The 27,582-nt window shown below is 39.7% G+C and overlaps 1 protein-coding gene across 1 annotated transcript; it reads left to right on the forward strand.

Moving 5' to 3' along the window:
• Positions 1 to 380: 380 nt before the first annotated feature.
• Positions 381 to 25,818, forward strand: LOC107136055 (palmitoyltransferase ZDHHC19-like; the record flags this gene model as incomplete). Its single annotated transcript, XM_015478280.1, has 6 exons — positions 381 to 410; positions 1,172 to 1,341; positions 1,751 to 1,862; positions 8,534 to 8,613; positions 8,964 to 9,120; positions 25,687 to 25,818. Coding segments are annotated over 6 exons (681 nt in total), but the record flags the coding sequence as incomplete, so codon positions are not given.
• Between the last annotated feature and the right edge of the window lie 1,764 nt (positions 25,819 to 27,582).

Consider the following 27,582-nt stretch of genomic DNA (forward strand, 5'->3'; position numbering starts at 1 on the left):
TTGACTCTTCCTCCTTCACATTTCACACATGACTCCAAGCACTGACCACTATTACAAAGGGTGGAGCTCCATAGAGAGCTCTTCTGGTTGGAAACCCCCTTCTCTCTGACTGCCAGCTCATGTGAGTGGTCAGCTTGCTCAACAGGAACCGGGATTCGCCTGCCCACCTCCTGCCCACCCTCTTGCTGTCTTGTGATTCTATGGGGCTGCCCCAAGCAGCAGAGTGCTCAAAGGGACTCCTGTCACTACCCAAACTTCTTCCCATGACAGGCTCTGTGGAGCAGAACCCAGAGGCATCCTATGTGGCATACTTGAACAACAAATCTTTGGCAATGCCATGGTGTGCTAAATGCCATCTCCACCCCCTGCCCTGAACCTACCACTGTGAAACATGCAACATCTGTGTGGAGGTGAGTACTCATCCTCCCTGTTCCCTCACCAACCCATCCCCAGGCACCTAGCCAGGAGAAGGAACCACCCATCATAAGGGGGCCAGGGGTTGGTATGAGACCATCTTCCCACACTGCTAAAAGTAGCTCTTATACATGGTTGGTCACTTATATATGTCATCGGCTCTGTGTCTGCACCTGTCCTGAGAAGCTGGCCTTGCTTGCACAGGTGCTGTCATGCAAAGGGCATCCCATCCGTGCTGACCTGGTGGAGCCAGGGGGAGGAAAGGCAGTGAATGTCCCATCCCCTGCCTTGCTGATACCATATACCCAACTTTTAGGCCTGCTGCTTCCCTGTTCTGGGGATCTTTGCCTGTCCCCTTCTGGGTGTCCCAGTTGGAAGGTTTCCTGGGTTGAGTGATTTTCTCTCATGTGCACACCTTGCACGGGTTTACAAGTGCACAAGGCTGGCTGAGCAAGGCTGTTTGTTTCATCCTTATCCAGTATCTGAGAAAATAGAGGCCAGATTTATTCTACATCCTGTTCCAAGTGACACTGGGCAGGTCTTGTCTCTGAAGACCTCAGTCATGACAGGTGACCTGATGAGCCATGGAGTCCTAACTGTTCTCTAGCAATAGAAATGCTGCATTCTCCCTGGAGATGGGAGCTCAAGTTAGGCCTACGAGCAGGTGGCCTAGAGGACTGGTTTGTGGGAGGCCTCAGGATTTGAGGGTGCTGGAAGCCAGGCCAGTAGACCCTCAGTGCTGCCTCCTCTCCTCTAGGAATTCGACCACCACTGCAGGTGGATAAACAACTGTGTGGGGCACCGCAACATCAGGCTCTACCTGCTGCTCCTCCTCTCATTGTGCCTCTACCTGGGTGCCATGCTGGCTAGCTGTGTGGTATTCCTGGTACACAGGAGGCACATACCCTTCATGGACCAAGCCATGACGTATCCATGTGGTCCCAAGGGCCCACACTGGAACCAGCTGTGGTGGAGGGGAGGGAGGGTGTTCAGCCAAGGGGTTGGGTAAAGAAAGCAGGGTTGACTGGGCAGGGCTTGAGGGAGAAGTCAGTTGGGAGGACCACTGATGGTCAGTGGTGGGGCAGGATGGCCTGTGAAGTTGAGAATCCAGGGGGAGGGCCATGGAGTGGGGTTTTGAAGGTTGAACAGGGACAGGAGGGACCACAGTGTGGTGGGGTGAGGTTGGGCTTGGGTATAATGGACTAATGGTCCAGTCCAGGGAGGAAGAGTGCGTGGGCGAGGCTACCTGGGGCGCCACCAGGGAGGGGAGGAGTCGGTGGAAAGGCAGGGCCAGGGAGGAACTGTCCCCTGGCTTGGCTTCTTAGTCTATGCACAGCTGCATAGTGGCTGTACCTGCCGCAGGACTCCTGCTGTCACTCATCCTGCAGCTGCTCATCAAGGTCAGGGCAGTGAGCACCGCAAGGCGCCCCTATGAGACCCAGGTAAGGGGACCAAATGTCTGTGCCCTGATACCCAGCTGGGAGGTGACACCTTCCACCTCTGCCACCGGGCACTATCTCTGCTTTCTCCACTTTCCTTGGCCCTGATGATGCCCCTGAGTCCTTCCTGACCCACCTCTTAAGATGCAGCTCAGATCTCTCCTCCCCATGGAGCTGGGTGGTCATGCTCCCTCCTGGGCGCATTGCATTGAAAGCCTACTATGAGCTAGGCGCTGTGTGTTATTTGATGGATGGCTATAGAGGTGAGTAGGAACATCCTGCCTTCATGCTGATAAGCAGCTTGCAATCAGAATAACACCAGCTGACACCCAGGAACACTCGAAGAGATGGGGTTGGTCCTAAGTGGTGTAGCAGACAGGAAGAAACTGGGAGTTTGGCAAGGCAAAGGCTGTAGAATAGGACATGCCACTCTGTGTGACCTTGGATGGTGTGTGATTTTGGATTGGCAGAAGGCCGGATTGCATTGCCTGTGAGAGACACACCTGTGCACAAAGGCATGGAAACACGGAAGTAGGGTGTGAAAACAACAATGGAGAAAGGGATCTAATTCAAGCACAGGGTGGCATGAGCAAGGAGGTTAACCCCATGGGGTAAAGATTAGAAAGGCCCAGAAACTCAACCCTGGAATTTAGTTTTGATGAAGTGCAAACCTGGGAGCCATGGTAAAATTTTCTAAAAATGTCATTAATGAGGAATAATTTACAAACCATAACATTTATCCTTTTTATTCTATAGTTAGGGATTTTGACAAAGGCATACCATTGAGTACTCTCCACCATGGTCAAGGTTAGACCAGTTTCATTTCTCCAGAAAATCCTTTCATCTCTTGTCAATTTCTCTCCCTACATCCTTGTGGGTTTTTGCTTCCCAGAATCATGTATTGGTGCAGTTGTGTGCTTTTTAGTCTGGCTTCATTCATTTAGCACAACACATTTGAGAGTCATCTATGTTGTTGCTCATATCAGTAGTCTGTTTAGTACTTATTTCTGTGTAGTACTGTATGGATGTCTGTTTCCTTTTATTTCTGTGTAATACTGTATGGATGCCCTGTGTAGTCTTATACATTCACCATTTGAAGGATTTTTACATTGTATCTAGTTTTGGGCAGTAGTTTTTGTTTGTTTTGTTTTTCTACCAGGAATTAAACCCAAGGGTGCTTAATCACTGAGCAGCATTCCCAGCCCCCTCTATTTTTTCTTTATGAATTTTTTAAAAGAATTTTGAGACAAGATCTCTCACTAAGTTGCTTAGGGCCTCGCTAAGTTATAGATGGTAACTTTATTTTTTTCATTCTATTTTATTCGTTTTTATTAGTTACGCATGACAGTACAATGATCTTGACATACATTTGAATTAGATGGGGTATAATTTCTCATTTTTCTGAGCATACAGGTTGCAGAATCACATTGGTCATACAGTCACATATATACATACAGCAATAATAATGTCTATTCTATTGTGCTGCCCTTCCTTTCCCCCTTCCCCCTCCCCTCCCATCACTTCTCTCTACCCAATCTAATGTGACACACTTGTTTTTTTTCTTTTTCCTCACATCATCAGACATGTATTCTCTATAATGATGATGGTCTCCTTCCATCTTCTGTCCAATTCCTCTTTGCCCACTCCTTCCCTCCCACCTCTCTTCCCTATTTAGTGATAATCTTCTTCTCATACTCTTCCTCCCTACCCCATTTTGAGTCACCCCCCTTATATCAGAGAAGACATTCAGCATTTGTTTTTTAGGGAATGGCTAACTTCACTTAGCATAATCTGCTCTAATGCCATCCATTTCCCTGCAAATGCCATGATCTTGTTATTTTTTAGTTCTGAGTAATATTCCATTGTGTATATATGCCACATTTTTTTTATCTATTCATCCATTGAAGAGCATCTAGGTTGCTTCCACAGTCTAGCTATTGTGAATTGTGCTGCTATAAACATTGATGTGGCTGTGTCCCTGTAGCATGCTCTTTTTAGGTCTTTTGGGTATAGTCTGAGAAGAGGAATAGCTGGGTCAAATGGTGGTTCCATTCCCAGGTTTCCAAGGAATCTCCATACTGCTTTCCAAATTGGCTGCACCAGTTTGCAGTCCCACCAGCAATGTATGAGTGTACCTTTCCCCCCACCCCGCATCCACTTGTTGTTGTTTGACTTCATAATGGCTGCCATTCTTACTGGAGTGAGATGGTATCTTACAGTAGTTTTAATTTGCATTTATCTGATTGCTAGAGATGGTGAGCATTTTTTCATGTATTTGTTGATTGATTGTATATCCTCTTCTGAGAAGTATCTGTTCAGGTCGTTGGCCCATTTGTTGATTGGGTTATTTGTTTTTTTGTTGTTTAACTTTTTGAGTTGTTTATATACTCTAAAGATTAAAGCTCTATCTGATATATGAGGGGTAAATTTTTTTTCCAGTGTGTAGGCTCCCTATTCACCTCACAATTTATTTCTCTTGCTGAGAAAAAAAAAAAACTTTTTAGTTTGAATTCCTCCCATTTGTTGATTCTTGGTTTTAACTCTTGTGCTATAGGTGTCTTATTAAGGAATTTGGGGTCTGACCCCATGTGATGGAGATTAGGGCCAACTTTTTCTTCTATTAGATGCAGATGCTAGCTTTAGTCCTCCTGTCTCAACCTCCCAAGACACTGGGTGTACAGTTTTGGACTACTGTGCCCAGATAGTTTGGGGCAGTTATAGAGAAAGCTGCTACAAACTTTAGGGTACAGACATGTGAACACAAGTTTTCATTTCTGTTAGGTAAAGTTTTAGGGGTGGGTATTGTGAGTTATAAAGTAAACATAAGTGGAAATTTATAGGAAACAACCCTATCATTTCTTCTTTCTACCAGCAATGTATGAGGAGAATTCCAGTTTCTCTGCATCTTCATCAATACTTGACACTGTCATTTGTTGCTATATTTTGTTTTCAAATGGTAACCCTTCCAATAAATGAGTAGTCATATCTCATTAGGGCTCCAGTCTGTGTTTTCCCAATGAGTAATGATGTTGAGCATATTTTCATGTCTTATCATCCATCTGTATGTGTTTGGTAAAGTGTTTTCTACAATTTTTTGCCCATTTACAAAACAATGGGTCATTTTCTTATTGAGTTTCAGGAGTTCTCTATACTGGATTGAGATCCACATCTTGCAAATCTTTTCTCGTGACTTATCATTTCATTTTCTTCATAGCATCTCCAAAGAGCAGGAGTTCTTATTGGTGTTGTTTTTCCAGTAATGGGTTTTGAATCAGGGGTACCCGACCACTGAGTTTCTTCTCCAGCATTTGTTGTTGTGGTTTCTCACTCTACATGGAAAATATGTCATGTACAAGGAACAGTTTATCATTACTTTCTTTCCAATCTGTGGGTCTTTATTGCTTTTTCATTTTGGGGGTTGAACAGGAATGAGAAGGGTGGTCATGACGGCCTCGGGACTCCTTTAGTATGACAACACCTCCTCTAAAGGCTCCTTCAGGAAGACTGGTGGGCAGTACCAATGGGGGAGGGGGAAAGCTGCAGACCCAGAGACAGCTGAGAAGACAGAGGATCCTGTGGGCTCAGCACTTCCCATCCTTAGTCACCCTTTCACCACAGCCATATCTGGTCCCCTCCCCTCTGTGACTCCTCTGCTTAGCCCTTACTGCTCAGTCCTGTGGCCTGCCCTCCTCCTCCTCTCTCCAGCTTCAGTTCATCATTGAGTTTACCTGGCAGCATTTTCCCTTCCCCCATCCTGTGGTTCTTCTAGCTCCAGGTCAGGTCATAGGCCATTGCCCTTCCTCCTCTGCTCTGCTCAGAATGAGGCCCTCCATGTCCAGATTGCCCAGTCTCAAGGGACCTAAATGTGGCCTGCACTATGGGATTCACCAGACAGGGCTCCTTTCCATTATCTGCAGCACCTGAAATAGGCACTAATTCCATGCTCCAACTTCCAGTCCCTTCCCTACTCCTCCTAGAGACACTTGCTTGGTACTTGGAGGCAAGGACTCTAGGGGAAGAGCACATCTGCCCAAATCGCAGTTCTATAACTGACTTGCAGGGAGACCTTGGCTGTGCTACTTACCCCCCTTGTCAATCAGTTTCCGCATCTCTGAAACAGGGAAATATGGGTTAATTCACCCAAGACACACAGAACAGTGCCTGGTACCAGAAAGTGTCCTACCTGCTGCTATTAGTATTACTACCATTCCTTCTGTGGTCAGCTACAAGTTTGTGTCTCATCTTAAAACCCAAGTAACTCCCACCCTTAACATCCTAGGTCTCCATTCTACTTGTTGTACCCTCTGTGCCTTATTCCCTGAAAGAGTTGACAGTGCTCACTAGCTTTACCCTTCACTTCCTGGCCCACCTCAGTCCAGACCCTGCCTTTGCTGTCATGATGATGCTCTCAACTAGGGGCAGAGCCAGCAGACATTCTTGAGACAACTTTTTCTGGACAGGACACAGCCTCTGAAACCAGAAGAAGCAGAAATAGCCTTCTTGCATGTCTTAATGCTTAAGGCTCTGGGCTTCTCCTCTACATGTACCTGGGTGCTGTGAGCTAGGTTGCCTTTATGGGTCCCTTGATAACCCTCTCCCTGCACTACCCTGGCAACTCCCCACAGTGCCCAGGGCCTCATGTTGCAGCTGCCATCTGTTGCAGCTGCCCTCTAGACCCTGAGTGTATGCTGGCCATGCTGTTTGTAGTGTGTTTTCAAAACCCAGTGCAGTGACTAGAGTTTACTTTTTTTTTTTTTTTTGCTACTGGTATTGCACCCAGGCAATCACTGAGCTACATTCTCAGTCCCTTCCATTTTTTACTCTGAAAAGCAGTCTCACTAAATTGCTGAGGCTGGTCTCAAACTTGAGATCCTCCTGCCTCAGTGCACTGAGTCACTAGGATTATGGGCATATACCACCATGCCTCGTTTGACTGAGGCATTTTTGATGCCCTGAAATATTTCTGGCTGGAGTGTATCTGAGTGGTAGAGCATGTATTTAGCATGTGGAAGGACCTGGGTCCTTCAACCCGCAGCATTAAAAGAAAAGATTTAAATAAATGAGTGAATCAACAAACAAAAGAATAAACATTTGAGATGGAAGAAAAGAGAAAAAGGAATAGAGAATCCTGATGCCCTGAACCCCTATGTTCAGGGGAAGAAAGAGAGGCAGCACAAAGTTGAACAGAAGATGAACAAGAAGAAGATGCCACTTGATTTTGGTCCTGTTGATTCTGAGGGCTTTTGAGACACAGAATGTGAGCCAGGAGCCCAAGAGTGGAACCAGCTTGAGAGGCTGCTCTCTCTGTGTTCCTCAGAAGTGTTGGATTCTATTCATGTCTGATAGTATTCCCTGGGGTGGGGGTGAGGGATAATTGAAATTTAGTGCTCAGTTCTCAAAATTTTATCTTTTCGTCATTTTTCTATACATTGTGTACAATCCACTTTTTCTATATTCTATCCATATTTAATTAAAACTTTTTTTCTAAATTTAAAAATTCTATATTTTTAAATACTCTACCATTAATTTATTTTTTCTGGTAGTACAGACTGAACCGAGGAGTGCTTTAAAACTGAAGTTATATCCACAAATCTTGCTATACTTTGTTTTCAGCTAGGATCTCACGAAGTTACTGTGGGCCTTGCTAAGTTGTTGAGGTGGGCCTTGAACTTGTGTGATCCTCCTGCCTCAGGCTCCCAAGAAACTGGGATTAAAGGGATGCATCACTGTACCTGACAGGATACTAATTTCTTTAGTGCTGTGATTACCTTAAAAGAGGCAGATCCTCATATAGCACAAAGGTTCGTGTTGCTGTTTGGACGCATTCCAGAGGTGTTCTGATGTGGAATCCTTTTTCCTTCTTGTGCAGAATAGTGTTGAAGATCAAAGTCTTCATGGGTGGGCAATGAAGAGTTGGGGGTGGACACAGGTGCTGCTGGGTCACTTCCCATTGTTCCAAAATATTTGCTATCTAAAGCTCTTGAGGTAGAGGTGAGATTCAACCTGGTCTGGGAGCAGAAGGGGGCGAGGCTGATGGATGAAGTCAAGGGAAAGAGAAAATAGAATTAGGGAGAGTAGAATCCAGTCAGTGTCCAGGGGAGGACTTGACTTTGGGCTTGCTGTTTACTGCTTTGAGTATTGAAGGCCTTCAGTCCAGGTTTTCCTGGACTATCTAATTTGTGACTAGGAAAATATGATTGGACATTCCTGCTATCACTGCCTTTTCAAATAGTGAAATTCAATGAAGGTACATTTTTATAAAAAGTCAGGAGTTGAGAAAGTAAAGTAGAAATGGGGTGGAGAAACCATCTTTGCATAAGTTGAGCAGAGCAGTGCAAGGAAGATCTTAAGAGGTATCTGGAAGGGCATGGTGGGAGGACATGTGTGGCAATGGAGAATAGAGCAAAAATGTGGCAAAGGGGAAGTAAAAGGTGATGAGGGAGCCCTGAGAATGTGGATGATGTGGGTGCAGTGTCAGCACTGGTCTGAAGAGAGCTGCTCACAAGTGGGTGGAGGGAGGTCACTCTTCCTAGGAGCTTGGGAAGGCAGGCTCCCCTGCTCTTGACGTCTTGCCACAGGCCTGGGTTGAGCCCTGGATTAACTGACCATCTTAGGGAGTGTCGATGGGAGATGGCCTTGCCCACTCCTGCTGATTCTGAGCTCTTCTTTCCATCCCCATCTCCCACCAACATGACTACCCTTTTGACAAAGGCTGTGCCACAAACTGCTACATCACTATGTGTATGCCACTGGGTCCCAAGTAAGTTGGTAAACCAGGGGCTTAAGTGGTGGAACCCTGGGGCTGGTAGGATGGGGTGAAGCTGGGTCATTTTCCTTGGTCCTTTATTCCAGCTCCTAGGCCCTGACACTCATGTTCCTTTCCTTTGGGGTTTTCTACAGGGAACTCTGGGAGCCTCTGGGAGTTTTACTCTTCATTGCCTTTATAGGTTCTTGCCCCCAAGAAATGGAGTAGAGGGGAACTGCAGCCTAAGTGAGGCTCCTGGATGAGAGCCCTGGGCTCTGTGCTTTCCAAGCTGAGGTGTGAGGGTGTTCAGGGAGACTAGGCCAAGGTGAGTAGTGACCCCTTGCATTTGGCCTCTTGTTCCACAGGTACATGTCAGAAACTGTGAGTCTCCAGATAGAGCTGGGGACTGAATGGGAGCCAACAGAGATGTCTTCCCCAGAACAACATTCCTTAGAGCTCCTTGGGCCCAGATCTCCAACTCAGGGCCCCCTAAGGAGTGTGGAGGCTGCACCTTTACAGGAGGTGAGGAGTAGCGGGTGTGCATTGAAATAGGGGGTGCCTGTGAGCTGTGCATATATTAGAAGAAGTCCCTCAAGTTGGGCTGTCCCTCAGGCTGAAGCACTTGGAGCATAAGGAGTGGGATTGTGTATCTGGAAGGTGCACTGTCCAGGTCACAGGGCTTCAGAGCAGATGAACTTGTCCCTGGATAGACAAAGCGAAAAAATGGAAGCCCTTTCTGGTTGGCCTTGAGCCAGTCTCTTACCTTTCTAGGCCCCTTTTTCCTCAGCTATTACTGAGGACTGAGACTAGTGTAAAAGTTTATGCTTTTAAAAAGATTCTATTTTTTTAATGGAAATATTTAGTTGATGTACCATGTGAAACATTTGGAGTGAAGCATCAGGAGTGCAGTGGGATGGGTAATTCACAGTGCCCCCCATGGGCCCTGCTATTGACTTGTGTTGCCACCCTCTCTTTGCCCTGCCTCCAGGTACCCAGGGACATGATTCTGAACTGTGAGGTGGACATTATGGAGATTCCCTATGTACTGACACTGTGTTTAGCTTCCCATTAGCCCTGTAGTGGAAGGCCTCAGGGGAGGCTTGGCCTCCCATTCATGCTTAACACCCAGAAATGCGAGGATGTACACCAGAAGTTCATTTCCTGAGCCTCATACGGGGGACTCTCGTGCCTGAGCCCTCACTCACTCCCCTGTTGAGAGTGCCAAGACACCATAACTGTTATATACTCATGTTTTTTGCTTCTTCCTAGGGCTGCTCTGCTGGTCTGCCCTAGATTCAGAGAAGCATGTTTCCTGGGAGTGGGGGGAGTCTATAGGAGGCTAGAACAAATTCCTCCTGGAAGGGAAGGTCATAGCTTCCTGGAGACCCAAGTTCCTAAATCAATACAGCCTGGCTCTTTGACCTTGGACCAGACATTTAGCATTTCCCTCATCCTAAAAATGTGGCAACAGTAATAATTACAGTGACTGACCTGTTTGGTTTCCTGGCATGGGCTGGAGAGGAGAGGAGAGGAGCGAACATCCAACAGCCTGAATAGTACCAAGCACACCTGAAACTACTCCTCAAAATAGAAAGGGAACTTATTAATTATTAGTTCTAACAGGCTAGCATATTATCCAGAAATTACAAAGTTTCAGTTAAACATGAGTAAGTTTTGGAGATATAATAGTCAGTATGGTAGCTGCAATTAATGTATGGCATACATGAAAACTGACAATAGAGTTGGGTTCAGGGGTGCACATCTACAAGCCCAGCTATTCAGGAGGCTGAGGCAGGAAGATCACAAGTTGAGAGATCACAAGTTAAAGAAAATTGTTTTGTTTCTCAAAATAAAAAAAAATAAAAACAACTCAAAAAGTCCTCAGAATGTACGTCAATGGTAAAACACTCTTGGATTCAATCCTGTGCAGTGAAAAAGAAAAGAAAAATTGACTATCAGTTTTATGGGATTTTTGTTTGTTTGAGATGGCATCCCACTATGTTGACCAGGCTAGTCTTGAGCTCTTATGCTCATGCAATCCTCATATATAAATGTCCTGAGTGCCAGAAGGCAGGTGTGTGCTACTGTACTAGCTAGAAAAATAGATTTTAAACCAGGTTTGATGGCATATGGCTAATTCCAGCACCTCAGGAAACTGAGGCAGGAGGAGCACAAGATTCAAACTAGCCTTGGCAATTTAGCAAGACTCAATCTCAAAATATAAAAGGACTAGGGATATAGCTCAGTGATAAAATGTCCTTGAATTCAACAAGTCAGTACTGCAAATACACAAACACACACACACACACACACACACACACACACACACCATTGTATAGATGGATTAGGATAGTTATTTAGATTTCTGCTTTGGGACTACTAATATGAATAAGGATAAAAACTTACAGCTAGGCAAGAGCTCTACCATTGAGCCCCAGGAACATTCTTATGTATAAATTTGGGAAATTTTCTTGCTACAGTTATTGGAGTATAGCACTTTTTTTGTTGTTTGTTTTTTGAGCCTTTGGTGGGGATTCCTGTGATGCTCAGACTGGTCCCAAATTTTTTGGCTCAAGTGATTCTCTTGCATCTGCCTTCTGAGCAGGTGGAAGTACAAAAACATGCCACCACACTTGGCTGAATAATCTCATATTGATAAAGACACTTTATATGTTATAGGACATCCAGAATAAAAAGCAGCAATTTAAGATGACTGAGCATAGTGACATATGCTTATCTTCCCAGCAGCTCAGAAAGCAGAGACAGAAGGATCATAAGTGTGAGACCAACCTAGGCAGTTTAGCAAGACCGTATCCCAAAATAAAAAGGGCTGAGAATATAGCTCAGTTGTATAATGTTTCTGCCTTCAATCCCCACTACTTCCAAGAAAATTTAAAAATTGAAACAAAAGCTCGACTTGGTGTCACATGCTTGTAGTTCCAACTACCCTGCAGACTGATGCATAAGGATCACTTGAGTTTATGACTTTGAGACAAGCCTGGGTAAAATGGAGAGTCTTTATGTCTCAAAAAATAATAATAAAATAATAATAATAATTTGTGAAGCCAGGCACTGTGGCTCACACCTGTAATCCCAGAGACTTTGGAGGTTGAGGTAGGATGATCACCGCTTTGAGGCAGGCATTGAGATCCTAACAAGGCTCCTGTCTCCAAGTTTGCAAAAGAATCAGGAGGCTGAGGATGAAGCTCAGTGGTAAGGCACCCCTGGATTTAATCCCCATTATAGCAGATGGGGACAAAACAAACCAATTTGACTCCATGACATTAAAATCTCGGGACTGGAGGTATAACTTGTGGTAGTGCTTAGCATGTGCTTAGTGTGCTTGCTACCCTGGGTTAAATCCAAGACACACACACAAAAAAATAAATAAATAAATAAAATCTTTATGTATATATTCCAAATCCCAAATAAATTTGTTAGTTAAACCTATATACATTTTGAGCCCAAAATGTAATTTTTAACAAATATGTAGAACAGTATAAATTAAGAGTTTTGTCTCATTATTTAGATAGCAAAAAGTAGCAAAAAAATCAACTTAAATATCATTAGCAGAAAATTGTTTAAAATATGGCATGGCCATGTAATGGACTACTAGACCATTTTGAATGGATTTAGGGGAAAAAACTCTAATGTGTTGCTGGGCATAATGGAGCATGACTATAATCCCAACAGTTTGGGAGGCTCAAATAGGAGGATATCATGTTCAAAGCCAGACTCAGCAACTAAGCTAGGCCCTAAACAATTTAGTGAGATCTTGTCTCAAAAAATAAAAAGGGCTGGGGATGTGTCTCAGTGGTTTAGTGCCCCTGAGTTCAATCTCTGATTTCTCATCCCCTAAAAAGATATAAATCAGAAAATACTGGATAAGTTGGGTTCCTAGTTTAGAAACCCTACATTTTTATTTCCTGAAATGCTGATGTTGGAATGGGACTGCCTTGCTGTATTCTGTATTTGTCTAAAGCCTAGATCAGACCCAGACATAAGCAAGTATCCTTTTTCCTGTGTGCTGTACCCTGACTTTTGCTCTTGGATTAAGCCATTTAAATTTGGAGCCGCTCTGATGGGTGAATAACACTTTTGTCCCTCTCCCCCCAAAAAACCTAGTACTCCATTCCCAGTACTCTGTTTTGATCTTTCCTGTTCATTTGCAAAATAGATACAGAAAAAACTAGACCAGTTAGAATATAGTCAAGTGTAATGTGTGAGGGTAAAAATTTGTTCCCAGGATGTAGGCTTTCTGTTCACCTCACAGATTGTTTCTTTTTCTGAGAAAGAAACTTTTTAGTTTGATTCCATCCCATTTTTTGATTCTTGGTTTTAATTCTTGCACCATAGGAGTCTTATTAAGGAAGTTGGGCCTAACCTAATCCCACATGATGAAGATTAGAGCCTACTTTTTCTTTTATTAGATACAGAACCCAGTGGTTTAAATCCTAAGCCCTTGAACCATTTTGAGTTAAGTTTTGTGCATGGTGACAGGTGTGGGGGGGTTATTTTCATTTTGTTGCATATGGATTTCCAGTTTTCCCAGTATGATTTGTTGAAGATGCTATCTTTTCTCCAGTGCATGTTTTTGGCACCTGTGTCTAATACAAGATAATTGTAATTTTGTGGGTTAGTCTCTGTGTCCTCTATTCTGTAGCATTGGTCTAATCTCTAGGGTATATAAAGAACTCAAAAATCTAAGCACCAAAAAAACAAATAACTCAATCAACAATGGGCCAAGGACCTGAACAGACACTTTTCAGAATAAAATATACAATTAATCAACAAATATATGAAAAAATGCTCATTATCTCTAGCAATTAGAGAAATGCAAATCAAAATTACTCTAAGTTATCATCTCACTCCAGTCAGAATGGCAGCTATTATGAAGACAATAAGCATTGGTGAGGATGTGGGGAAAAAGGTACACTCATACATTGCTGGTGGGACTCCAAATTGGTGCAGCCAATATGGAAAGCAGTATGGAGATTCCTTGGAAATCTGGGAATGGAACCACCATTTGACTCAGCTATCCCTCTCCTCAGTCTATACTCAAAGGACTTAAAAACAGCGTACTACAGGGACACATCCACATCAATTCACAATAGCTAAACTGTGGAGCCAATCTAGATGCCCTTCAGTTGATGAAAGGATAAAAAATGGTGGTATATATACACAATGGAATTTTACTCAGAAATAAAAGGGAATAAAATCATGGCATTTTCAGGTAAGTGGATGACGTTGGGAGAAGGTAATGCTAAGTGAATTAGCCAATCTCCAAAATAACAAATGCTAAATGTTTTCTCTAATATGGAAAAAAAAAAAAGAGGCTGACTTATAGTTGGGTAGGGAGGCGGGGAGCATAGGAGGAATAGATGAACACTAGATAGGGCAGAAGGGTTGGAGGGGAAGGGAGAGAGGGGGCATGGGATTAGAAATGATGGTGGAATGTAATGTGATGAACATCATTATCCAAAGTACATGTATGAAGACATGAATTGGGTTTCAACATACTTTATAAACAGAGATATGAAAAAATTAAGGTATATATGTTTAACAAGAATTATAATGCAAAACAAAAATGTGCATGTATAAAGACATCAATTAGTGTGAATATACTTTATATACAAGTATATGAAAAATTGTGCTCTATATGTGTAATAAGAATTGTATTCTGCTGTCATGTATTTCAAAAAATAAAACCAATTAAAAATATAGTCAAATGTAAACTTACACATATTGGTTTGTTTTCATGTATTTTGATATTTTTAGACAAAAATTGATTATATTAGAGTTATTCAAACCACAATTTATTTCTGAATTTCTCTTTGTTTTAGGGTATGCCAGAGCAGTGGGCTCAGTTGGTATAGACCTCCAGTATCACCAAACTAGAGCAAAAGGAGAATCTTCAAGCTATACTAGATATCTTAACATTCTATGACTCCAACACAATAAAGCAGAAAAATCTATTGTGTTGCACTGCAAAAAAAAAAAAAAGATTATTTCTGGAAAAATAGAAGGCTAAGCTACATTTCTGGTCCCTACTTTCTCCTACACAGATAGTTTTTTGTAAACTTGCTGCTCTTGAACATCATTTAGATTCTAAGAATTACATTGATCTCATAGTTTTGTTAGAAATGGAATTGAATGTTTTAAATTTTTTCCATAATATTTATACATTACAATTAAACATGATAGTGGGATTTACACTTGTTATATCTCGTTACCTTTACTTGGAATTTTTTTTTTCTTCTCACAGCTTTAAAAGATTTTCAGTTTAGTAGGAAAAAGTTTGGATTTATAAGCATGTTTATGCTAGGGGTATACTTATTGTCAGTGGCATAAAATGAAGTTTTGGTATATAAATGCTTTGACCTTGAAGTAAAAATGTTTTTCTACTCAAAAATGAACATAATGAAAAGGATTTATACCTGAGAATTAGAATATCTTTGGATAAGAATTGGAAAATAATGGATTTTTTAAAAATAGTCTGTTTAAATCAACATTTTGATTTTGTTGCATATGGATTTCCAGTTTTCCCAGCATGATTTTTTGAAGATGCTATAGGATTCAATCTATGTGTTACAGTTGGTTGAGCAATCTCTGGGATATCTTTTGAGACAGACCTTCCCTATGGTGGTTCTCAGGCTTTATCTTCCTTGCATTGTACTTTAAAGATGCAAGAACCTTTGACTTGTTTACCTCAGTATAGATTTTGCTAATTTTTTCCACCTCATTTTGCCAATTACATCTCCTGGGATGTTTCTTTGCTTTAATGTGTTTCTCTTTCTAGAAAATCATATATCTAGTTTCTAAAAATAATATAATTAAGGGCTGTGGTTGTAGCTCAGTGGTAGAGCACTTGTCATATGTGAGGCACGGGGTTCAATCCTCAGCACCACACAAAAAATAAATTTAAAGAAAGGTATTGGGTTAATCTACAACATAAAAATATTTTTTAAATGGAATTAAGTGAAAATGATATATGGTTTGATTTAATTGTATTTCATATGTTCCCATCATCACAGAATCAAAGTTCATGTTCAAAGAAAAAGTAGACTTCTTTGCATGTGATACTGATCCTGACCTTTTTTAAGAGAAAAGCAAGATCACACCTCTGACAAAGATATATAACTGACAGTGTTCAAGCCCATTTTTAAACAGAGTAGACTTTGAACAAGTAAACATTCTTGCATTTGAGGTGAAGAATTTCAACCATCCTCCATCTCCATTTATATTCACATATGTGACACAAAATCATTAGTAATTAAGGACATACAAATCAAAACCACAGGACACCACTTTCCACCTCATTTCAGACAATAATCAGTGTTGGTGAGAATGTGTGAATATTGGAATTGTTGTTCAGGCACAATGGTGCACACCTGTAATCCCAGGGACTTTAGAGGCTAAGGTAGGAGGAATGGAAGTCTGAGGCTAGCCTGGGCATCGTTGTAAAACTCCATCTCCAAATAAAATGGATATAGCTTAGAGGTAGAGCACTCCTGAATTCAATTTCTAGCACTACAAAAATGAAAATGAAAAAAAAAAATGTTGGAACCTTCCTATATTGCTAGTGGGAATGTAAAATGTTGCACTGCTTTCAAAACAATATGACAGTTCCTCAGAAAAGTTGCTATTGGATTACCATATGACCTTCTAGTTCCACTCCTAAGTATATAGCAAGAGAATTAAAAGTGTATGTCCATGGAGTGGGAGATGTAGCTCAATGGTAGAGTGCCTGGCATGCACAAGGCCCTGGGTTCAGTCCTCAGCACTGCCAAAAGTAAAAAGGCAACAAAAGCACATGTCCATACAAAAAAATGCATAAAATGTTCATAGCAGTATCATTTAGGCTAGCAAGAAGAAGAAACAACCCAATTATCTGCCACCTGAGAAGAGTTTAATATTATTTGGCCATAAAGGGAAGGAAGTAGTAATACATGTGTAACAATCACCATTGAAAGTATTATACTAAGTAAAACAGGCCAGACAACAGAGGGATTGGATATAGATAGTCTTTGTTGAACACTTTTTCAAAATCCTCTACCTTCCTATATTTATTTAGGCAATATTGAGTTTAATACCTGCCTTGTGCTATGCAGTGCATAAGTCACTGCCTAGAGAACCAACAAAAATTCCTGCTCTTATTGAACCTACATTCTAATGGAAGAAGAGGAAAGAATAATGTAAATCAGAATAATACATTTAGCAATGTGCTGGACTGGCAAGGAGAGAAAGAGGCAGGGGAGTCAGGGATTTGCTTTTAAAAAGAATGCTTTTGGAGGGCTTTTATGAGGTGACATTTGGACACAGGATGGAAGAGAGTAATATTTATTGGAAGGGCATGTCAAGCAGAAGAAACAGCAATTACAAAAGCTCTGAAGCAGAAATGTTTCTGGTACCTTCAAAGATCTTGAAGGAATTTAACAGAGTTAGAGTGCATTGAGCAAACTATAGGCAATAAGGTGGTCAGTGAAATGAGGCCCTATGTAGTGCTCTGTGGGGATTCTGAATTTTTATCTAAGATGGGGATTCTGGCTTCTATTCTAAGAGGGGAAAACCATTGGAAAGTTTGAGCAGAGGCATAAAATAGTCTGTCTTAAATTTTAACATGCTCACTTGGGTCAATTTGTTAAGAGGAGATTCTCAAGAAAGGCAAAGGCAGAAGCAGGAAGACCAATTAAGAAGCTGTTGTAATAATTCAGGCAAGAAATAGCAGTAATGTAGACCAGGATGTTATCAGGAGATAAAAAATAGTTAGATCCTAGATATATTTTGAAAAGAGAGTATGTTAAAAAAAAAAGTTGAGGATAGTTCCAAGTGTCTAGCCTAGGCAAAGGGAAAGATTTATTGAAGTTTAGTTGAGATGGGAAAGACTACAGGACGAGTAGAGGGGTTGGGATGGTAGGTGGGAATTTAGCTGACAACATTCTAACATTTTAGGCATTTTAAGGTTAAGATACCTACTAAGATGTTCAAGTGGATATGTTGATGAGCCTGTTGGGAATGCAAGTCTGGAACCCAGGTTAGACAGATCAAACTGAGGCTCCTTAGCTACAGATGTTTTCTAAAGCTTTAAGGCAAGATGACATCACAAGGTCAAGGAGGTATAGACTGACAAAAATTCAGCTGGTACCCTGACACAGTCCATAAATAAGAGTTGATCAGGCAGACCAGCAAGAAGACTAAAAAGGAATGGCAGGAAAGATAGGGAAAACTAGATAAAGATATGCCCTGAAATCTACATGCAAGAAGTGAGGGAGAGACCAGCTTGGCAAAAACTGCAGTTATTTCAATTAAGATGAAGACTGAGACTTGATGAATTTAGACATAAAGTTGGTGAAAACTTGAGGAATGGGGACATCTGCTTTCTGTCAAAATGAAGTAACACAGACCAGATTAACCCACCTTGCCTGAAACAGCAAGATTCTGTGAACCAGTACTATTCAAGACATTGCATCAGACAATGAATGAAGGACAATAAGGAACAACTGAAGTGAAACTTATGGCTGCCCCAGTTGCCAGGCCATGTTCAGAGAGGGATGACTATGATGGGACATTGCTGGAAAAGCTGTGAAAGAAGAAAAGATGAAGACTTTCAAGATCTGTGTGGAGAGTCCCCCCTTAAGCATTCAAAGGAGATTGGTGTGAAGAGCCAATGTAAAGACTTAAGATATAATTATCTGACAAGAGTGGAAAGAACTGGGTTGGGGTATAGTTTAGTGGTAGAGTGTTTGCCTAGCATTTGCAAGAACTTGTTTCAGTCTCCATCACTAGGAGCAAACATTGGGGCTGGATGTGATGGTGCACACCCATAGTCCCGGATAGTTGAAGGTTGAGGACTACTTGTATGAGGAACATAGTGAGACCTCCAGCTCAGAAAAACAAGATTGGAAAGAGTAGTGCATGCCACATTTGAAAGCTTGGGAGTAGTGCCTGTTTCTCTCAGCCACTGTGGAAAACCTGATCATTCACAAGATGATGAGTAGAAGACATTGAGTCTTATCTCAATGATGGGAAATAATTACCACTAAGTTAAATGCTACTTCAGTTCCACCTAACAAATCTTACAAATGAGACCCAAATAGTTTAAAACTGCATCCCAGAACAAAGCCTAAGAATATTTATAGGGTCACAACTGCAACCATGATTATACTTAGGCCTCAGAAGAGGCTGTCTTCAGCATCCTCTGCCTTGGATCTGGTTGGACCCAGTGAAATCAGTCATTTCTTAAATGTCATCAGCAATCAGCAATTCCAGAAGATGATCAAAGGGGGGATTTTCATCTATGAGCTTGAGACTGTCCATTCCCATGCTAAATCTGGAAAAACACTATGGCATGAAGGAAGGGGAGTCATATGGGCGTATGTTAGAAAAGGTAACCTGGATGAGAAGGGTAAGAATTGTGCAGTGGCTGCTCAAAAGCTATCACAAATCTGAAAAGATTGATATTTGTACCAGAGCCTGTACCTTCAGATAAGGGAACATAGCCAAAAACAAAGCAGATTCTCATGGAACATACCCACAAGCTGAAGGCAGACAAGACCTGTGAGAATCTTGACCGACCTGTCTGAGGCCCATGAGTCTGAAACCAGGGAAGACCACAAGCTTTGTGAAAAGCACCTCCAGGCCAAGGAAGACTGTCCAAGGATGAAGAGACCCCAAAATAAAGCTCTAATTCCAGTGTGGTCTCCATAATTACATAGATCAGTTGTTCAGATAAAAGAAGCCTTGATCTACCTGGAAAAAAGTAAAAGAATATTGCTACAAATCCAGATGTGGCCAGAATCCAACAAGTATCCAGACATCCAATAAACATTTTACCAGAGAGACAAAGGGCAGGAAAACATTCAGCTAAATCCAACCTAGAATTAACACCAATAAAAGAATTAGCACAGAAGAATTAGTCATTAAAATAATGTTTTATAATTGTGTTCCAGGTGTTAAAAAGTCAGACATATCTTTAAAAGACCCAAATTGAATTTAGTCATACATTGTAATTTGGATAGGAAGTATCCCTGAAAAACTCCTGTGTTAATGCAGGAATATTTGTAAGTGAAATGATAGGATTGTGACAATCCTAACCCTATCAGGCTATCCTAGTTTGAATGGACTTGGTGGAAACTGTAGGAGTGTGGCTGGACGAGATAGGTCACTGTAGTCTGCCATCGAAGCGTTTGTTTTCCTCGTATCCCTTTCTTCCTCTCTGTGCTTTCTGGCCTCCTTGAGCAGAGCAGCATGCCTTCATCGTGATCATCTTCCATGACATTGTGCTTCACCTTGAGCCCAGAGTATTGGAATCAGTGTACCATGGATTAGACCTCTGAAATGGTGAGCCAAAATGCCTGTTTCTCTAAGATATTTTTTTGTCAGGTATTTTGGTGACAGTGAAACAAAACTGATGAACACTTTATGGGAACTATAGCATGTGAGGTAGGATTAATGGTAGATTATTATAGAAATAGAAAATAGGCACAGGAAAACATAAAAATGGAAGTGAAAAAAAATAAATGAAATAGAGTCAGTGAGCTGTTAGACCGTTTTTAGTGTTTAGTAATGTATAATGAAGTTCTGAAAGAAGAAATTAACCCAGAAATCTATCTTTCAAAAGCTAAATAAGCAGCTTTCTCAAACACATTATAGTTGAAAGTTCTTGTAACTATTTGGGTAAACATATGGATTTTTGTTATATAAATATCTTTTAAAAATAAAACTTTTTAAATAAAAACAGTGGATGCAGGAGATATGCATTTGTAAAATGACAACAAAAGCCTCAGGGCCAAGGGGAAGAACCCTAAGAAATTTGTCCTATGTTACATGGTTTGTTACTTGATGGTAGAATGTGTTCATTTAAAAAATGCAAACATGAAATAATAAAGACAAGAGTTGTACCTAATAAGTAAGGAATCATTAACAAACAAAAAGGGGATATAGCAGAGTTGGTAGAGTGCTTGCCTCGCATGAATACGGACCCAGATTCGATTCCCAGCTCCACAAAAACAAAGAAGCAAAAAGAAAAAAATAGTTCTGGAGATACCAGAGGTAGAGCACTTGTCTAGTGTATTAATGTGTGTAAGGCCCTGAGTTCAGTCCCTAGTGCCACAAAAATAAATAATTCAATAAAAATGCATCCAGCAATGTGTACAAATATCAAAACATCATATTGTACCCCATAAATATATACAATTACTATTAGACAATTAAAAATAAACAATTTTTCTTTAAAGGCCACATTGAATGAGGTATATCATAGGTTACAACTGAAAGAACTCCTAATAACCAAAGCTGGGACAAACAGTAAATAATTAAAACTTGAAATTTAAAATAAATACTTATGAATCCATGATGACATAAATGATTGAATAAATAAATGTGGGCAAAGAGACAGATCAATCACCTATGCAGAAGAATTCTAAAAGTTTATGTGGATGCTCCTCCACCTGCAGGAAGTAGAGAGCAACTCAAGTATGGACTGCACATAGTGACTTCCAGAGAATACAGTATGGGAAGGGATGAGGAACTTCACAGTGGGAAAAGTTAACAAGCCCTTGGCCAGGTGATAAGGTCAACATTAGCAGTCAAGACTTATGTTGCTAATAGGTACCTTTAGTATGATGCAATGAAAATAGTACTGTTGCCAGGCATGCATGGCGGCCCAGCTATTTGGGGGGCTGAGGCAAGAAGGTCGCAAGTTGTAGGTTAGCCTCAGCAACTTAGTAAGACCCTATCTCAAAATTGAAAACAAAAGGGGCTAGAGATGTAACTCAGTGGTAGAGCACTTCTGGGCTTAATGCCCAGTACTGCGAAAGGACAAAAAGAAAGAAAAATCTGTGATCTTATTTTCAAAAAAACCATCATTTTGATATAGCCTTGAAGAAAAAATTTCAGATACATTTCATTAAAGGGGTATCTACAAAGTATGATATCGTACCTGAGCAGTACTCCTCAAAACATTCTAGAGTCATCACAAACAAGGAAAGTCTGAGAAATTGTCACAGTCAAGAGACATCTAGGGAGACATCACAACTAAATACATATGTCTTAGAACAGGAAAGGATAATGGGAGAGTACATGGAATAGGGAAATCTAGTATGCTGCTGAAAGCACTAAGAGCCCACATGAGGTTAGTGGATTTCAATCTCGAGTGATACCAGTCATTGTAGATGAGTGGGGTTTATCCCACTATATTCAGATGCATGGATACAGGAAAGGAATACAGAGTTTTAACCACATTTAGCTGGATAAATACTGTAAATGAGTGGGAGAGGGACATGGAAGTGACATGTGAAAGGAATGATGGACACTGAAAGACCCCTGGGATTTTAGCCCCAGTGGAGTCATGAGGTTACTGACTTTGTAGTGCTAGGAGTACAAAAAATAGGAGGAAGAGCACAACAAAAATTTAAGAGTTGCAGTTGCTAATGTCTGTCCTGGCAGAGGGTAGGACACAGTGTATATGGTGAGAAAGGTTAGTGCATAAGTGCATCAGAGAAGACAAGGAACTCTTATCATGCATCTGTGTAGCTATTAAAATAACATGAATTGTGACATGAGTAATGGTAGGGATAACAGTGCAAAGAGTTATGATCTTGAAGGAATGAGAGGGGAATGGCCTTGGGATTAGTAGCTATTTAAAACAAGGAAATGTAGATTTGTAGTCTAAAGCCTGCGTCATAGAGGAAAATAATGATGAAGACTTCAAAGAGCAATGAAAAAAAAAGACACTTGCTTTATCTCTAGCAAAGTTGTGAAAGAAAAAAAGTCACCTCTAGTAAGCACTACTGGTGAGAGTAAGGAGAATGAGCTACTTGGGCATCAGAGTGGCGAACCCAGGGTTGGGGTGGGGATGTAGAGGGGATATGACTGGGACTCCTGGACTGCTTATGGTCATTAATATAAATGAAGGTAAAGAATATAGTGTGATTGACCCTAAAGTTGGGAGAAGTTATGAGCAGGGGTAGGGGTACTGTTGAAGGTGGAGATTGTGAATACTTAGCTTGAGTATGCTATGAGTTTCCATCTTTATCCCTTCTGATGGAGATATAGAAGTTTCCAACCATCTTTCAATCTTAACCTGAAATTAGTATATCTCTCGGGCATGATGTCTTAGAATAGAATTAAGTCAGGAGAAATTCAATGTGACTATGGTTTGCCAGTGTATTTAAGTACTATAGTAAAAGGACATGTATGAAAGAATATATTGGACTTTCTTAAAATTAGGATCTTTTGGGGGGCTAGTGTTTTACCTCAGTGGTAGAGCACCTGTTAGCATGGGTGAGACACTGGGTTTGAAACTCAGCACCACATTAAAAAAAATTAAAATCTTCTGGGCTGGGATGTAGGTCAAGATTTTGCCTAGCATATATGAAGGCCTGGATTCCAAAGCAGTATGAAAAATAAAAGCGAAAAAGAGCTAAATTAACAACAAAGAGGATACACAGGTGGCAAGTAAGCATATGGAAAGAGCTAAACATCATGTGGTTAGGGAATTGGTAAATTAAAATAACAATGAGATACCACTGTACCTCATTGTTAGAATGGTCAAGTTCGTAAAATCTGACAATACCAATACTGAGTGAGCCTGTGGAGCAGCAGGAACACTCATTCATTGCTAGTGAAATGCTCTACTCAAGAAGACAATTTTTCAGTTTTCCACAAAAATTTTATGACCTTACCACATAACCCAGGAATGTATTTCTAGATATTTATCCAAATGCTTTGAAACATGTCTACAAAAAAATCTATATACAATTTTTATAGCATCTTTATTTCAAACTGGAGCCAAGATGTTTTTCAAAAAGTAAATGTAAGGGCTGTGTGTAGCTCAATGGTAGAGCACATGCCAGTATGCTTGAGGCCCTGGGTTCCATCCCCCATATCACAAAATAAATAAAAGAAAATTGGGTGTATATGTTACATCCAGATAATATAATATTAATAATTGATAAAAACAGATCTATCAAAACACTAAAATACATTAAAGAACTTTATCTTATCTACTTATTTATTATAGGGAAAGAACATGGAAAATTTATTATATGCCTAAGGCGAGGACATTTTAGAATCAAAGATATTTAAATACATATTGCTTAGCAAAAAAATCAGTCTAAAAAGGCTAGATACTTTACAATTCCAACTATATTGTGTGGGCTGGAAGTGTTCATTACTGACAGGGCACTTGCCTAGCATGCCTGAGACCCTGAGCTCTATCCCCAGAACCAAAAAAATAAATAATAAATAAAAATAAATAAGTATATAAATAAATAAATTCAAACAAGATATAATTTTAGGACCTCTCAAGTACGAAGAGTTTGAAAAAATCAGTGGTTGCAGGGATTCAGGGGTGTAGAGATTATGAATAGTAGGTTTTTAGGGCAGTCTGATATACTAACACATGACTATTAATTTTTAAAAACCGACAGAATTGTATAATACAATACAAAGAGTGAACTGTAATGTAAACTGTAAACATTAGATTAATAGAAGTAGATTTGTATTTGTTTATTTGTGGTGGAGTGCTTGCCTACTATGCAAGAGTCCCCAGGGTTCAAGCCTCAGCACTACAAAATAAATAAATAAATAAATAAATAAACAAACAAATAAATAAATATTTATATATGTGTATATGTATGTATATACATATGTGTGTATATGTGTATGTGTATATATATATAGTATATATCTTTTGTAATAAGTATACTGCACTATAATGCAAGATGCTAATAATAAGAAAACGAAGAGCTAATATGGGAATATTTTAGGATCCACACTTTGAGATAAAATATGCATTTGGAAAATACATTTGCAAGGTTATATAGTTGTCTTTTCAGTATTAAAGAAGGTCACCAAGATCCATTAAAGTGTTCCTCCGGTCTCACAAGACAACTCAGTGATGGTTTGTACTGTATGCTTAATTTCAAAACCTAATACTTCTACTAAAAAATCTGAAATAATTTTATTTCTAGACACTTCAGGTTAATTATCAAAAATTAAAGAATATTGGTAAAATTATGAAAACACCCTTATTAAAGGCACTGTTCAATTTAGCCATTAGAATAATTTTATGGTCAGTTCTTGAGAATGGTGAAGCTGGTATACAGCTAGTTAAGGAAAAGAGTTTCATTAATTCAATTGTTTTGAAATGTAACTTTTAAAAAGCTTGTGAATGTCTAACAGGATTGTACACATTCATAGTAAAGTTGTCATCATTTTTCTTTATATATTTATGTCAGTCGGGGTGGTGGTTGTTGATTTTCTTTAAGCAAGATGTTTTACATTCATAGTTAAAAAAAAAAAAGATGAAGCTGCCAGGCCTGGTGGCACATACTGTAATCTCAGCTTCTGGAAAGGCTGAGGCAGGAAGATACCCAGTTTGAGGCCAGCCTTGGCAATTTAGAGATACACTAGCTCAAAATAAGATGAAAAGAGGGTTGGGGAATAGCTCAGTGGTATAGCACTTAGTTGCCTAGCATATGCCTGGGTTCAATTTCTATAACACCGAGAGAGAGAGAGAGAGAGAGAGAGAGAGAGAGAGAGAGAGAGAGAGAAGATAAAGTAAAGGAAAGGGAGACATGAGGATACAAAATCCAAACAGGTAGAGATTATGATAACCTAACTTTAATCACTTTATTATTTATGGTGAATGTCATTGTAGAATTAAGAGGGATGGAGATGTTGTTCAGTGGTAGAGTGATTTCCTAGCAGGCACAAGGCTCTGGGTTTGATCCCACCACCACAAACACACACACACACACACACACACACACACACACACACACAGTTCTATGAATTTGATAAAGTGATAAAGTTCATTATAACTTTGTTGAAGTACCTTAATAATGTCACAAATGTTGTACCAAGTGGTTGCACACCTGTTATCCCAAGGACCCGGGAAGACATAAAGAAGAAGCATAACAAGTTTGAGGACAGCCTCAACAATTTGTTGAGACCTTGTCCAAAAAAAAAAAAAAAGTTTAGGGATGTAGCTCACTGATAAAGCAACACTGAGTTCAATCCTTGGTACCCACCCCTCAAAAAATAATGATAATAATAATTTTACAGATGTTGTTCTATTTTTAGGTCTTATATCTGATTGCAATAAATGGAACTCCAGAACTTCCAAATCCAGAGAAACTTTCCCCAGTGTTTCAAGATTTCTTAAATCAATGTTTGGAAGTGGACTTGAGAAAAGGGGTCCAGCCAAGGAATTGATACAGGTAAATTTGGAAATGATGCCATTTTTGGAAAATGTTGACTCTTTTTGAATAAGCAAGAGAAAATTTTTATAGTGTTAATAACATTTCACTATTCATTGATCACTACCAGTAAGGCAGCTGCTACATTTTAGAGTTTCATCTGTCAAAATAAAAATTTAATATTGTTATAGTACATTCTTATTTATTATTGAATATTGTATTCATTGAATGCTGGCATGAGTATATTTATGGCCCACTGAAATGTAGATATTTGGAAAGTAGAAAAACTGAAACAACTTTGTTTTCAACTATAAAAGTTAGGTACTTATTATGAAGGTTTTGGGCAGGCATTAAAGTATGTGTTGTTTAAGTAAATTGTATTCATAAGTAGTCTTCAAAGCTTAGTTGAAAGACAAAGTTTTGATTCTAAACTATGCAATTCTCTGTTCTTTTTTTTTTTTGTTAGCACCCATTTCTGAAACTGATGAAACCATTATCTAGTTTGACACCACATATCCTGGCATCTAAGGAAGTACTGAATAGAAACCGTTAACAACATTGATGTGCCTTCATATTCTTCTTCCATTTTCTGAAAAAAAATAAATAAATAAATTTAATAAAGTATTCTAAATTGCAAAATATCTGTAACATAAAATTTGCCGTTTTATTCATGTTACGTGAACAACTCAGTGGCATTAATTACACTCACAATATTGTACAACTTTCTGTTTCCAGAACAATTTTGTCACTCCACACAGAAGCTCTGCCACCATTAAATAATAACTCTCATTCCTCTTCCTCCATCTGTTGGCCTCCACCATTTTTCTCATCTATTCATTCTAAGTAGTTATACATGACAGTAGAATGTCCTTTGACACATCACACATAAATGGAGTATAACTATTTATTTTTCTGGTTGTACATGATGTGTAATCATTTATCATACATGCACATAGGTTAATGATGTCCAATTCATTCTACTATCCTACCCCTATACCTCGTACTCTCCTGTCACTTTTCTCTGCCTAATTCAAAATAGCTTTATTCTCCATAGCTACTCCCCTTTATTGTGAGTTAGTGTTCATATAATCACAGAAAACATTCAGCCTTTGGTTTTGGGAGATTGGCTTAATTTACTTAGCATGATATTCTCCAGCTCCATCCATTTACTGGTAAATGCCATCATTTTATTCTTCTTTAAGGCTAAGTAATATTCCATTGTGTATATAGACCACATTTTCTGTGTCATTTAATCTGTTGAAGTACATCTAACTTGGTTTCATAGTTTAAGTATTGTGAGTTGAGCTGCTCTAAATATTGATGTGTCTGTGTCACTGTAGTATGCTAATTTTAAATCCTTTGGGTATAGACCTAGAAGTGGAATAACTGGGTCTAATGTTGGTTCCATTCCAAGTTTTCTTAGAAATATCCATACTGTTTTCCATAATGGTTGCAACAATTTCTAGTCTCACCAATAATGTATGAGTATCCCTTTTCCCTTACATTCTTGCCAACATTTATTTATTTTTATTTATTTTTTTAAATTTATTTTATTTTTTTAAATACATGATAGTGGAATGTATTACAATTCTTATTACACATATAGAGCACAATTTTTCATATCTTTGTATATAAAGTGTGTTCATGCCAATTCATGTTTTATAAATGTACTTTGGTTTTTTTAATTACAATTCTTATTACACATATATACCATAATTTTTCATATCTCTGTTTGTATATAAAGTAGGTTGACACACAATTCGTGTCTTCATACATGTAC

This window comes from Marmota marmota, unplaced genomic scaffold, assembly GCF_001458135.2.
Source record: "Marmota marmota marmota unplaced genomic scaffold, marMar, whole genome shotgun sequence".
Classification (NCBI taxonomy): Eukaryota; Metazoa; Chordata; class Mammalia; order Rodentia; family Sciuridae; genus Marmota; species Marmota marmota.